Here is a 15,790-nt window from a genome sequence, read left to right as displayed (position 1 = left end):
TACCTTTATACTTTGTTTTTAATAAAATTATTCACCGTAATTTTGACCACATCTCGTAGGATGACAGCGAATGACAGAAGGAGGAACTATCAAGTTCATACTTCCATATTATGGCCCGATATAAACTTTCGTGACTTTCGGATATTTTAGTAGAGTGGGAAACAGGAAATCAATAAAGCCATTCTAACCACCGATGGAAAGCACTGTCGAAGCTAATTATTCAAATTTGACCTCTTGGGGGGCGCGGTGGCTCAGTGGTAGAGCGTTCACCTCTGGTGCTTGGGGTCCCGGGTTCGATCCCAGCCCCCGCCAAGTGAACTTTGTGGTGGACAAACACCGTGCTCGTGGGTTCTCCCGTTTCCTCCCACTTTCTTCATTCCACCATTTCACTCATCTCTCATTATCACCGTCTCCTTTAGCCTAACCGGCATAACCGTGGGACGTAAAACTCAAAGATTTCATTTCATTTCAAATTTGACCTCCTGTTTCCTCTTCTGGTTCGCTTCTCGAGCTGGCACAAACTCTCAGAAAGTGTAAGAGTAAAATATGGTGGACTAAGATAGAAGTCATTTTATTCAATAGAAAACTGTTGAGTTCTTATAAACATGATGACATACATTTTACTTTAGACACTCATAACATATCCAAATAAGTTGTACAAGTAACATTTACAATAATTGCTACATTAATTTACATGACATAATTCAATTATTATAAGACTAATTTTATAAGTATTGTAACATTTTTGAATGTGGAATTTATGATATTATGTTAAGTTTTGTTACATCTGCTCATAAATAAGTATATCTCTAACTTGGATAGAATTTAAATAAAAATATAATTTTAACATGGAAACTATGGAACACAAGTTCAGGATAAAAGAGGTTCTAATACTCAAACGAAAACTAATTTTATAATTCTAGATTAATTTATCAGCAACACAAGGAAAAAGTTATCTACAATCGACAATATAAATATAAATCTTCATGTCGTAGTACATAAGGTTTTGTGAAAATCTAAATTTTACAGCTGCCTTACTTCTAGAACCTTCAAAGATAATAAGGAACTATACATCTCAAAATACCATTGTAATAGTTTGATTTAGGATTGTAACACAATTTGGATATTTAGTTTTAATAACATTTTTCTTTATAATAAATAAATATGATTGTTTTACTCTTAATTCATTCAATCTCATATAAATCGACTTAAACACTCCGAATGAAATTTTCCTAACATTGAAGATAGAATTTGAAAATTGAAATAAGCGAAAATTTTGTACTTCATGACTTGTTAAGCTACAGCTTAAGTAAATACATTTTCAATACGATCAATCACCAGTGAGCATATGGGACACGATCCTCGGGACTTAAGGAGCGGAGCACAATCTGGACAAGAGATGAAGTGTTTGCAAGGTAGTAGGAGTGTCTGGCGCTCCTTCTCTAAGCAAACCACGCACAACCATCGATCATCTTCATTATCTGTGCCGTAAAATCGCTTCTTGGGACGACCTCGCCCTCTCTTTCTCTTCCCAATGGCTACCAGAGAGGACGAACGGGATATGGCAACCTTAAATTGTGAATGCTTCCGATCCAACGATGTATTTTTCGAACGCAAAGAATTGGTTGTATGAGACGAGGTTCCTTCCCCAGACTCCTCTGCTGATTCCTCTTCTTTCTCCTCCTGCGGCTCTCGGATTTGTTTCAACTTGAGAAATGGCTCCTTCAGCTTAAAATGTGATCGTAAATTGTTTCCAATGCTTTCGGTGTCAAATCCTTCATCCATTTGGGAATAACCATCACAGGAATGATTGTCACCTCTTCTCTGCTTCTTGGTACGTAAATAATTTACACTTTTCAAGGAATCCATCTTCGTTACGAAACCTACCAAAGATAAAAAAAAAAAAAAAAAAAAACTAATGAAGATTGTGTGTTTCAAAAATATTTGAGATTTTACAAAAATATTACATTAAAGTAGAAAATAATATATTCATTTTGCGTTCCTTTTAACGATCAGTTAAGAGCAGTGATCTCAATTATACACTAACATTATTAACACTAATCAAGCTAAATGAATTATGCATATAAAAAATGGAGTGGTGTTTGATTGAATTCTCAGCGAAGGTAATAAAATAACTTGCGAAATAAAATTATTTTGTAGTAATAAATAAATAAAATAATTGTCTTTTTTATTATAAAGTGTAAATATTATTACTATATTTCTACTTTTAGAACATAAAGAAAGAAAAAAAAATGAAAAGAAATGAAATTTCACACGACAGTCTAATAGTAAGAAATACTTATGATGAAAAGACACAGGATGGGCGGGAATTAACTCTATTATTTTTTAATATTTTTTTTCACACAACCAATTTTCGTGAAGCAAAAATAATTTTCTTTCTTACTATACTTTAATTGTTATGCATTGCTACAATTTCACATAGCATCACCATTACCCATTAGTTTTCGTAAACGACAGGGACTGATTCCAGATACTCCAGTGGTACGTTTGCAAAGAACTTGGCGAATTTTCTCGTCCAATTCATCAAGAGTTTTTGTTTTTGTTTTTGTTTATTTGTTTTCTTGTCCGATAAACTTCCTTTTTCGCCTACCCTCAGAGGAAGAAGTCGCAGGGCGTTAGGTCAGGATTCTTTGCTGGCAATTCAAGAGGCCCACGACTTTCCAAAATGCAAAATTGGTGTCGAGCCACGCACGGACAGGACATACTAAATTACATGAAACCCCATCTTGCATAACGATTAGGTTGTTGTAACTGTCCCACGTGAATACGATACCGTGAACATAATATTCAATGATAGGTAGATACCGTTCAGCATTCATTGTGTCCCGAATGACGTATGAATACACAACTTTCGTGGATTACATGCCGCCACTACCCTGTAACCTTCTTCAACAGCTACCTTGGATTTCTCCTGCTCAATAACAACAATTGCGGCGCTTAACAACCCACCCCAATATGAAACACGGCTTCATTTCACCATATAATATTACTGAAACATTGACCAGTCTTCAAATCAAGCAACCATCAGTTTCCCAGAATCCAACCAATTGTCGCACTCTTCCGGCGATACATGAACGCAAATTAAACTCTTCTTTTGAGCTCCTTCGTGGCTAAGCGGTTAGCGTACGCGCCTTTGGCGTGGGAGACCCGGGTTCGATTCCCGGCGGGAGCTCATGTGGTTCGGATTCCACGCTAATCACGGTCCACGTCTCATATAGCCTCGCTGCTGAACGGGACGCTAAACTAAAATCAACTCCACTCAACAATAAACTCTTCTTTCAGAACAGTTCGGATTCTGTGTCAAGTTTAACCACTTTTCTGAGATGTCTGTCTTTGTGATTTTTGAGGACTTTCAGTAAGCATTTCCTGAACCACTTATGCGTTTTCCTTCGTTTTGGATATTGAGGGGTAACCGCGTCTCCTAATATCTGAATATCTGCTACAGAACCTGTGTCTATCAGCTTCGAACGGTAATTCTTTATGGCCTTTGCATTTACTAAGGGATAAGATTCTTTCTCATTTCGACATGATCTCTGTACATGTAACACGGATTGAAATTCCTTCGTACTGGGATCTGGGATGGCAGCTCACCCACTCAAGGTTAGAAGCTGTGTCGTAGTCTGCCACTGATACCAACAATTACATAAATAAGATATCATGTAATAAATTCTACCAATGTAAGAAATATTTTTTTTTTTGTTTCATCAGAATTGAGTAAGTACAATATTAAAAAACGTTATAAGTAGAGTCCGGATGTTAGGCAAAATGCCTATTCTTTAATATTAAAGATATGATTAAAAATGACGTTTTAAAGTTTATATCACGAGTTATAGTTTCAATTTAAGCCAATTGTATTTTGCTTATTTTCCCAATTTCGCCCCTTCCTGCCTAAATAATTGCTTTAGTGCCTAATGTTGCCTATTCTATGCATTTTCTTCAAAATAAAACTTTATTGGAAGAAATATATAGTTTAGTGTTTCAAGAAGGGATTCTGCCTCTTCAGAGAAATATGTGTTGTTTGTATAATAAGATGCCATAAAAATTTGGACTGCTATGTGTACTGATGAAGTGCTGTAAAACTTTGGACTGCTCTGTGTAAATGTATAAAATTTGGACTGTTATGTGTAGTGATAAAGTGCTGTATAGAATGTATTTACTAAATATACATGTCAAACATGGAATACATGTCAAACTTCGTTTTTCTCAAAAGATATTAACAGACATGTTTCTATATTCTTTGAACATTAACTATGACTTGAATTTATTCTTTAACTCTACAATTACAATGCTTTCATTAGGACTTGAATGTATTGTTTAATTGTATTGAGTATTTATCTTCATTATTTCGAATTATTTTAGCGCCTATTTTACTGCCGATTTTTAAACTTTCAAGTGGCTATTTGCCTGCCTATTTTCCAGGTTTCTAACGCCTAAATATGCGGTTTCTAGTTATAAGCAATTCTCAATGCAGAATTAATTTCGGCCCACCCTGTACACACACACACACACACACATTATATATATATATATATATATATATATATATATATATATATATATATATATATATATAGAGAGAGAGAGAGAGAGAGAGAGAGAGAGAGAGTATATGTGTGTGCGCGCGCGCGCGCGATCACATTCATTAATACATTAGTTAGATATGCAGCCAATTGACTTTAGCAGAGTCTCAGTGTACGGATAGAAATCTGAATGCTGGGAAGAAGAGGGTAAATGGTGTGTACCTTCGCTTGTTGAATTTGAATGCGAATGGTGATTTAATCTTAATCGTACTGCCTAGTAGTACCAAAGAAAACAGAAAATAGTAATTTTAGTTTTATGTGTAGGGATGGGCACGAGTCGAGCTAAAACTCGACTCGCCTCGAAACTCGACTCGAGTTCCGAGTCGAGTCACTGTTTTGAGGTCGGGTTTGATAAATGGCTCGCTCGTTCAGCTCGTTTTGAAATCATGGCCTGGAATGTGAAAGCCATGAGATATGTAAGCAGTAATGTGGCATATTTTTAGTGTTGCTCACGACAGGGGTGCATCTCGTCTCGCACTTTTAGTATGTTTCGTCTCGTCCCGATAACGAGACGACAATAGATTTTTATAACGAGACTGCTTCAAATGTCGTGAGCACCAATATATACCTAACCTAGCCTAAGTATACCAATATAAGTATGTAGTTCTTACCATCAAGGCTGAGACCTGCACGGTTGAATTTTTGAACACAAGCAGAAGCCCAACCCGGGTAGTAATGTCAACTGGCTCGGCTCGGTTCAACTGAGCGAAGTGCTCGAGCCGTCTCGATTGGGATGAGCAATCGGCTCGGTTTTGACAAACCATCGACTCGGTTCAATTGAGCCGATGTCTCGGTTTGGATGATCCACCGATTCGACACACGTGAGCCATCGGCTCGAGCCAGCTCCGTTGAGTCCATCCCGTTGGTTCGAATCAGCTCAACTGACTCGATGGCTCGAACTGGCTCTGTTGGATGAACAATCAGTTCGGTTTGGGTCGGCTCGGATGAGCCATTGGTTCGGTCGGGTGAGCTGTTGGATCGGGTTATTTCTCGGTTCGGCTCGATAGTGAATGAGCTGTGAGCCGAGCCGCTCGAGCCGTTGAATCCCTAAACCCGGGCCGAGCAGTTTTGAACATGTTTGGCCGGTGCCCTATAACTTCTAACAATTTTTGGCTCGAGCCCGAATACTTGCTCCTCCGGATCTCAAACCCAGAACCTCGTGACCAATGTCCTTGCCTCCTAAAGAGTTCTCGACGACTAAGATTGACAGTCAACTAGTTTTCAGTATTCACATATAACTCATCTACCTTTCATCGTTATTATTATTATTATTATTATTATTATTATTATTATTATTATTATTATTATTATTATTATTATTATTATTATTATTATTATTATTATTATTATACGACACCGTTAGCAGAACTGCTTTATTGTACAAACTAAGAACGTACGGGATGTCCACTCAAACACTTCAAAGCATCGAAAAAATATACAAACGAATCTGTTCTGTGTAAGAAGCGGACGAAATAAAATGTCTGAACCCATACCATCTTACATAGGCCTAAGAGAGGAGTGCCAACTTTCTCCAATATTAATCATCCAACTTTATTCATCAATGACGTAGTTGATGCCAGTGTTGCCACACTTGGTACAATTGTACCAAATTCAGCCCTTTTTGTCATTCAACGGCCCGTTGGTACCACGCTGGCATTTTCAGCCCCTTTTGTGAAAAAGTTAGTACAATTCTACCCAATTCAGCACTATTATGCAATTACTTGTGACATTTTCAAAAGTATCAATACTATTATGCTCCTTCGGTCGTAAAATAAGCAAGAATAAGGTGCAATAATTTATATTTTAACACACGAACTTGGAGATGATTGACTTGTTCCTTGTTTTATATATATTTTTTCATATATGATCATAATACCGTTTTGGTTTATTGGTCACTTTGAAATAGAGGCGCGTTTGGTTTCCTTACAATACATACCAAAGATGGTAGCTGTCTTCCCTTTTAATTTGCGACCTCTTTTATACTCTCTACATGCGAGAAAAGTTTCATCTACTTCCACGGTTGTTTGGGGTCCTCTTATTTGGATGTTTCTAGAAAGTAATTTTTGAAAAGAGTAATTTCTTGATTTTGACTCTTGGAGGGAAGGGGAGTGTTCTAGAACTTTACTTCTTTTAGTTTCGTGTTATAAAGTCATGCATTACATTGGTATAAAATAATGAATTGAGCCCTTTTTGTTTCAATTTGGTACTATTTTTCAGCCCACTCCAGAGCTAAGACTGTGGCAACACTGGTTGATGCACTAGATAAAACCGATAACAACCCTCTGCATGTACTACAAACATCAATTCCAGTATTGTTGTACGCTGATGAGTTGACAATTATGTCACAAATCGTAGTAGGATTGCAGAGAGCATTAAATACATTAGAAGCATAATGTAAAGAATGGAATCTCAAAGTGAACGTAAACAAAACGAAAGTAGTAATATTTAAAAATGGTGTACTAACTGCCAAAAGCAGAGAGGTAGTCATATCAGGGGGAAGAGTTGGAAAGAGTTAAAAGCTTTAAATATTTGGGTGTGAGCATATCGTATAATGGAACCTGGATCGACCACCAGAGAAGAATGGCAGCTATCACAGAAAAAAGCATATTCGCAACACGAAAAACTTTGAACAGACACAACAACGTTTCGTTCAAATTGGCCACGCGTGCATTTAATACACTACTGCAGCCCATACTTGTGTACGGGTGTGAATTTTGGGGTACAAACTGTGCTGATAACATAATTAATAAAGCAGGAACCAAGTTCATTAAACAAATATTAGGGGTATCACAATCGGCACCTAGCAGCGCGGTCCTACTCGATACATAAAGGTATCCCGTCAGCTCAATCATAAAAATAAGGGTACTAAAGTATTGGCTGTCTGTGCGAATCAGAAAACGGGACGGAAATTCAAAAGAAGAAATCAAAAAGAAAAGTGATTAGGGATGCGCACGAGTCGAGTCGAGACATTTTCCTGATAAAATTCGAGTCGAGACACAGCTCTTCCAATAGAAAAATATACGTTTTTCGAGTCGAGACATCACTTTTACAGCACATTTTCGAGACGAGACAGCCTCAAATTTTGTCTCGTGCGCATCCCTAAAAGTAATAATTTTTGGATAATGGGAGTAGTAAAACTATTGCAAGAGATAAATATGTTTGACTTGCTAGAAAAAAGAAACAAGAAATGAAAAGAAATGTGTAAAGTAATTAGAGAAAAAGTAATTTCAGACGCAACTGAAAATTTGAAGGCTGATTGCGGGACTAAGCGATCTTTGACAATATAAGTAAAGATTAAAACAAATAAGGGGGCAGAAAAATATCTCGAGCTAAGGAAGGACCAAAGACGCTCCATAGCGATATTTCGAACGGGGATGTTCAGGTGGAAAAGTCCGAAAAATGAAAACGGAAATTATTTATGTAGTTTATGTGGAGAAATTGAAAATGAAATACATATTTTATTCGAATGTAAGGTGCTATAGGAAGAGCACAATACGGGAAGGATAGGGGATAGGATCCGTGACAAAAACTTGAATTAAACAAAAGTCTAAAAGCAACTGATAAACAGAAGCTATCAACCCTGGCGAAATTTCTGCAGTCATTCTATCGTTTACTGAAGAAGCTTTGAAAGAGGTTGAGGACAACAATGCACCCTCTACTCCATCATAAGAAAACAAACATTTGTTAGTTAATCTTTTAGTGTACCTATTCAGTTGTATTTCTTGTTGTGTATATTTACATTAGGAGTGTGTCACAAACTTGTAGAATTTAATTATGGGCCACAGGCCTTCAATAATAATAATAATAATAAGTTGTAGTAGTAGCAGTAGTATCATTGATAATTATATTTTCTGTGTAGGATACTCGAAGAGAGTACTTGGAACTACACACAGGGTTTAGCTCGAATTTGCTCGCTGCGGCTCGACTCGACTCGAAACTCAACCAAAATTCGAGTCGAGTTTCGAGTTGAGTTAGAAGAAATTTTTCGAGTCGAATTCAAATATGTATATTTCGAGTCGAGTCGAGTCTTGCTTGAACTCGTTCGTGCCCATCCATGTTTATGTGTGGTTTTAATTCAACCAACAGTAGCCTTTCTTACTAAAATTTTAAGGACAACACTTGTACGTTTATGAAGTACGTCAATCATAGGTTATTATACATATTCACGACGAGGGTATAAGTGTTTCCCGGGTTCCTTTAACACATCCAAAGAGAAACCAGATCTTGCTGATGACTGAAATATGCTATCTTGCTTCTTCCCCTTTTCGTCACTTGAAAAATGTCCTTTTAGATTCGGGAATAGGAAATACTACGAACGAGCACCACCTGGTGAATATAAAGGACAGTATGTGGCTGAAAATCAAGCCTCTGGATCGTCTCCTGAACCTCGTGGACGGGCAAATCGTCCTGTAAAAAGAGGACGACATCTTCCCACAACTTTTCCAGTTTCACCACGTTTGTAGGTTTAAACAGCAAATACCATAGTAATCCGTGTTCTCTGTTTTCCCCTTCTAGCAGCAAAATCTGTTTTGAATAAGGGAAGTCTTTTCCATAACTTTGCTCTTTTTGACAAGAATCAAGAATGTCTTCTATAATATTAAATTCAAAAAGAAACTTGTATGACGATAGTAAATACCAAAGATTATCTACCAACTAATTATCAGATTTAATAACAATGGAATACCTGGAGTAAGACAAGAACGTCTGTTACCACAAACTTTGCTTTTATTAGTTAGGACCACGCAATGAGACGAAGAAAAAGAAATACAAAGAAGTCAGAGATAGAGTGGAAAAAATTAATTTCGCAAATAATGTTTGTATCCTTTCACAGTCGTACAAAGATATTTTTAAAAAGTAAAAAGACGTTGAAGTAAAATCGAAAATAGTATGATTAAAAGTAAATGGAAACGAAACAAAAGAAATTGAAAAGCCCTTCAAGCAAACAGATACTAGAAACAGGGAGTACAATGATCTGTAGAAGTTGATAAATTCAAATATTCGAAGCAGTAGTACACTGTAACCAATAACCGTGAAAATAAGTGCCTCCTACCATGAAAAATATACGGTTTACCGTTTTTCTAAAATAATGGTAGGAGACCGTTTTCCTGTCACATGCTTGTGTCGGGCATGCGCATTGGAGAGAAAAAACACATGTTGAAGCGTGGATTGATGGCGCGTAGGTTCGGATGTGTTGTGCTTTGTTTTGTTTGGTTTCTTTCTTTTGTTTGTTTGTTTGTGTGTTTAGTGTGTGGTTTTCTGGTGTGATATATACAGTACTAGTGTTGAAGATATCCTGGAAATTCAACATTAAGCGAGGTAATGTATGGGAAAGCACCATGTTAATATTTGAACTTTATTCGGTGACAAACAAAACTTTAGTTACCTATCGTGGCAAGCACTTCGTTCCAAAGTGCAACGATGCGAAACCTAGAAGCTGCTGGATGTATAAACTAAAGTTCTTATGATAATGTAGCCAACTACGAGTGCTGGTGAAGCTAGAATTAGAACCACAATGTTGAAATAATAATAATAATAATAATAATAATAATAATAATAATAATAATAATAATAATAATAATAATAATAATAATAATAATAATAATAATAAAGTGCTTCGTAGTTTACCGTACTTAGTACAGCATTACATAAATTGTGTTGCATCAACTGGAATTTTTCATGTTACAGAAATAAAAGTATACTGTCACTCATGTGTACCCGAAGGAGTGGCAGGGGGTCGCTCCCATAGCTAATGAAAACGTATTAAATTTCTTAATACAAATAAAAAAATATCAAATGTAATAGGATATATAGTAACCAGGGAGATGAGTCCCCTAGAAAATTTTCATCGGGCGCCCATGCTGTCATTATTTTTTCTGGATAAATGAATTGTTAGATTTGAAAAATATTTCTGTAAATGTTTTTATCTTTAATTTTGTTCTGAGTATCTACAATCTGTTCTGGTGTCTTGTTAACACATTTGAGCGTTTAATAAATATGCAAAAGTTCGATACTCTGGAAGTTTGGTGACTTTTTTTTTTTTTTTTTTTTTTTTAGCATTGATGCCACTATTACGTAATTATGCAAACACGTATTTATTAATTTGGGATAGCGGATACTAGATACTATAGGCAGTGTTGTGAGAAGTCATATGGTTTTACACTTGTTTAGTCGTAGTTCTGGTCATTCTAAGCTGTGTTGTCGGGCACCTGCTTGGTTATCTGAAACCGTAATAATGCGACTAATTGAATGAATCGCTGATTACAATATTTGAGGACTATTAGTCTACTGGTACTCATAGCGAAAATACATGCGATAAAGCTAGTCTTAACACTGCAACAGAATAAAAGGACATGAATATTTGTTCCAACTACATTTTCAAAGCGTGCGAAAACAGCTATGAAATTCAAGAAGTAGTTTTTTTTTCTATGTAATATCGAATCCTCTTCTGGTGTTTTGTTCAATACATGACAAAATTGGTAATTTTGAAAAGAAAAAGCAATGTATGTTCAAGATGATATCAGAACAAGGGTTCGATATTACAAACTATGAATTAATTTCAACTTTTATTCTTATGGATATGCACGTCGTAGGTGCAACGCTTCTTTTGTTCACTTTTGTGTTTTCTTTTGTTAAGTAGTCTTTAACACCAGTGGACCAGCGTGCACTCTAGTTGCATCCATCCAGGAAAAATTATTGCTAGCTAGTGTGTGTACTGATACAGTTTCCAGCAATTCGATGAAACTTGGGTTAATATATATTGCCCAGCAAGAATTCTTACTGGATCTAGCAAGAGGGCACGCTGGACCACCAAGGACCTCTAGATAGGGAATCGGTGTGATAATTACCGTAAATCTTGTACGGTAATTACACACCTGTGCTTTTTTTTTAAAACGCGATCCCTAAATTTTACGGTAGATTACCGTAAAATATACGGTACCAAATTTGTTTCTAAATACGGTCAATATTATTTTGCTTCTAAACATACGGTCTGCCGTTTTTATGAAAAAACGGTGGTCCGTAAAATTTAGGGTAATCGGATGGCAGCGAGAGTTGACGGTAATCGGTCAGTAAATTTAAGGCGAAATTTTTTACAGTGTATCTAGAAATGAAGGAACAAAAGAAGACATAAAAAAGAGAAAAAGTAACTAATATAACATTCATTGAACTGTATCTAATATGGAAGAGTGTACACAAGATGGACCGTATTGGATGTGAAGCCTGTGGAATCTGTACAAGTGCTTAAGGAAAATCATGAAAATAAAGAGGCCTTACAGAATCAGAAACGAGAAACTTTGGAGCATAACTAAACAGAAACAAATAAAAAAAAAAATCGGAAATGAGAATGGATCGGACACAACGTGAGGAAACCGGATGGCTTAATAAAGAAAGATGCGTTGAACTGGAACCCCCATCCTATATGAATTAAAAGACACCATAGGTGTATGGGCGAGATAATGCAACAGATAAAGATTTGGATGGAGGCCAAGAAACTGGCGAAGAACAGGACAAGCTGGAAATGCTTTGCAGAGGCCCAGTGACCTCTGTTTTCAAAACTTTTCATACTTCGTTATGATAAGTGATAAAGCAAAAACGAACACAGGATTGAATTCCTGAGAAAGTATGAGATGAGAGCATGTACTCTCAGACTTGTAGTTATCATTTGAGAAAATGAAACTGAATTCAAAATGGCGGATTTTAAGATCATCCTAAAAGTTTTTGCCCCACCTGTACTACTAATTTACAGTGTTACTTCTGCATTCTTTTAAAATTCTGTCTTTTTGATGTTTCCAAACTTTCGAGCCATCCTATATTACAATTTGTGGTAAAAACAGTTTCATTCGATCATCTCAGTTTTTTTACAGTTCATTTCGGATTCAAACAGTTCTGTTCCCAGTTATAAGTTCATATATAATTTATCAATCTGTCCATTTGCTACTTATATGAAAAAATACTGCAAAATGATTGGTCCTTTACTGACATTTAATAAGTTTTACTGATGTTTCTTTGACAACATCTGAAACAAACAATCTACTACACTGGCAATATGAGAAATTACTGAGCTTAAAGCAATTATTTTGCTCAAGATATTTTCATATTAAGGATTTATTAAAGATTATTGTTTCGAAGTTTTTTTTTTTTTTTTTTTTTTTTTTTTTTTTTTTTTGTAATGCTGTCAATTCCCTATGCCCAATGTAAATATTTGCTTAATTTCTAGAAGTGACATCCGATATGTTAATTCTTAATTTAAAATAAGGAAATATAGGGTTTCAACATCTAAATAAAGGAACCACTTTTTATAATATTAAAAAATTTCGTTTCTTTGGATTCACTATTTAAACTTTTTGTTAAAAATAAGAGAATAAGTTAAGAGTTTTCGCTTCTAAAAGGAATATGGAGTCCATTTTTACGATATTTAATATTCCGAATCTCTTCTTTCCATGTAGTGAACGGGCACTTCTAATAATAGTATAGGGTGGGGCAAATAAAAGTGGCCCGGACAAGTGGATACGATTGGACGTGAATGTATGCATAGAACCACACCATGGTACGCACATCACCAGTTCAGATCTTAGTGCGGTCTGTATCAGTGTGAATTGAGCAGTGCACAGGTGTCGATAGTACTCCATGTGTAACGGAAGGGGTTCGTTGTAGAAAGTTACGTGAAGACAAATTCGTTGGAAAGAGTATAGTTAGTTGTTTGCTCATGAATTTCATGGGTCAAAATGCCAGCAAAGAGTGTAATCCAACAATTAGTCAGAAAATGGCGTCAGATAGGATCTGTTTTGAACAAGGTAAAAATAATTCCGAAACATGTCGGAACACCTGAAATTGAGGTCATTTTCATTCATGTGGTGATTCAAGAGATGAATGGTGGTCATTTTCAACATCTGCTATAAGCAAATCAGCAAACTGTTTCCTGTTCTTTGCTGTTTCTTTGTACCATGGAACTGTGTTCGCCGGTCCACTTCTATTTGTCCCACTTGTGCCCTATTCTTCAATACTAATGTTTTGTACTAGCATGTTGACATTTGTTATGAATGAATTAGATAATTTGAGTTTGTGTTTCATTGGTAAACAGTTAATACAAGACAATTTTTACTTGTTTATTCGATGCAGTAATATTCCATATAATGCAGAAACATTGTTATATTTTTCTTGCATTGTACAGAGTAATCACAAAGTTTCGTTACCCTCCATGCATTACATAGATGTCAATAAATTGTTGTTTCTTATTGTTGCAGGTGTTGATATACATGTGCATGACTGATGAGTCTACTTACACATGGAGGAACGGATTGTAGACTTTATAACTCTTCCTTCAAGGAGGAAAGTGTTTTCCTTGGATGAGTGTGTAATATATCGCAGTGCAAAATCTACAAACTTTTATTTCTGAAGTAAAGAAAACCCACATTTTTAAGAAGAACTTGAACACAACCCATAACATATCATAATCTGGGCTGCGATGACTGCAACCCACTTGGTAGGTCCATATATATATATTTGGCGGTACTGTGAATCACATTACGTATCTCACCATGTTACGTGATTGGTTTATTCCATATCTGGATGATCAGGAACTGCTCGGTCCTGTATGGTTCCAGCAAAATGGAGCACCAGCCCATTATGCTATTATCGTTAGAGAATATGTCAATGAGATATTTCCTGATAAAGGGATATAACATGGTTCTGTTCACTTGCCTGCACCTTTGGAGTGGCCACCTCAAAGTCCTGATCTGTGATCTTGAGACAATGCATTATGGGGTTCATAAAACAAAAAGTTCCTGCCACACGTTATAAGATAGTTAAGAACTTAAAGATGCTGTTCGACGTGAATTTCCTGCCATTACACCAGCAATGTTAAGAACTTCATATCGTACATGGAGGAGAATCATACTCTGTTATGAAAACGATTAGGGCCTATGTACATACATATACTCTGAAATAAATAGTACAGAATAGTCAAAATTGTCCTCTGCCATGATACCACATTAATACAATGAAACCATCTATAAATATGTGGACACGCGATAGAGGGTAACGGGACTTTGTGATCACTCTGTACAGTCAAATACAAAAGTACATATTGCATTTATCACTACTTTTCGATAAGCATACCAACCTTACCTTAAGATAACTTGACCATCTTCTATTCTACTCTACTTTTCCCTACTTTACTCTACTCTACCTTCCCTACCCTAGCCTACAATACTCTACCTTATACCTCTACCAATGAAGCAAATGATAATAGTTAGTAGTACAGTTGTTAAAATCGTAATTACCTATTTCATTTGAATGATCTTTTTGCCCTAAGCTACCTAAAACAGACCTACTTTATGATGCGCATGAAGACAAACTAGAGCGTGTCATGTAATCTCCAAAAAAAATCTTCAAATAGCAAATTAACCTATTTCTATTCAAAGTTTGTCAATGTTGACTACGCAATATAATTTGTTGCTATACACCGTGTTTCTTAAGTGTTCTTTCTACATCTTTTAAAAGGCTACTAACATTCTATTTTTGTATTTTAAATACATTCCACTAATTTTATAATGAATCCCATTTTTACAATCTCTTACTGATCCTGCCCTTTATTTCTGTCTTGGCATCTTGTTCAAGGGATAATTAATGCATTACTATATTTAATTAGAATTCATAAGATTTCAATGAATTTTAATATTTAAAATTTAGACTAAAATTTTACCTGATTTCTTAAGATATCCTAATTATATATGCAACAAAAATCTATCTAATTTTTACACTAGTTATTCTTCTTATATTTGTTAACAGCACAGTGTATAATTATTTTGTTTATTTTCTTCTTGTTGAGTTTACACAAAAATTCCAGAGAGATGTTATAGAGACATCCATAGTAATTTGACATTAATTTTAGATTTTCCTGAAATGGTCATACCTAAAATTGTTATAATTGAAGCAGAAGGGAACACGAATCAAGCACAATATGATGAAGATTGAAAAGACTGAAATTTTAATGTTAAAATGTAATACTTTAAAATAAAGATGACTGTCATTTATATAAGAACACAGAAGTCAGATTACAAAACAACAGCAAAACAGTACAAAAATATAAAATCACGTAATATACAAATAAGTATTACATAAGAACATACAGTAATTATTGTACAGTCAACGGCAAAAGTTCTTTTCGATTGGTAACACTTATTTTGGGG

General features: G+C 35.5%; 1 protein-coding gene across 1 annotated transcript; it reads right to left on the bottom strand.

Annotated features, from left to right (window-relative positions):
* Nucleotides 1–564: 564 nt before the first annotated feature.
* On the bottom strand, nt 565–15,417 carry LOC145672850 (uncharacterized). Its single transcript, XM_081742002.1, has 2 exons — nt 15,304–15,417; nt 565–1,883 (listed from the first exon to the last, which is right to left on the bottom strand). The coding sequence occupies exon 2, from the start codon at nt 1,867–1,869 to the stop codon at nt 1,306–1,308; it is 564 nt and encodes a 187-aa protein (XP_081598128.1). The 5' UTR covers nt 1,870–1,883; nt 15,304–15,417; the 3' UTR covers nt 565–1,305.
* Nucleotides 15,418–15,790: the final 373 nt, after the last annotated feature.

Source organism: Thermobia domestica, chromosome 16, assembly GCF_964235325.1.
Source record: "Thermobia domestica chromosome 16, izTheDome1.hap1.1, whole genome shotgun sequence".
NCBI lineage: Eukaryota > Metazoa > Arthropoda > Insecta > Zygentoma > Lepismatidae > Thermobia > Thermobia domestica.
The sequence above is the reverse complement of the archived record's forward strand: the minus strand, read 5'-3'. Positions and strand labels throughout refer to the sequence as shown.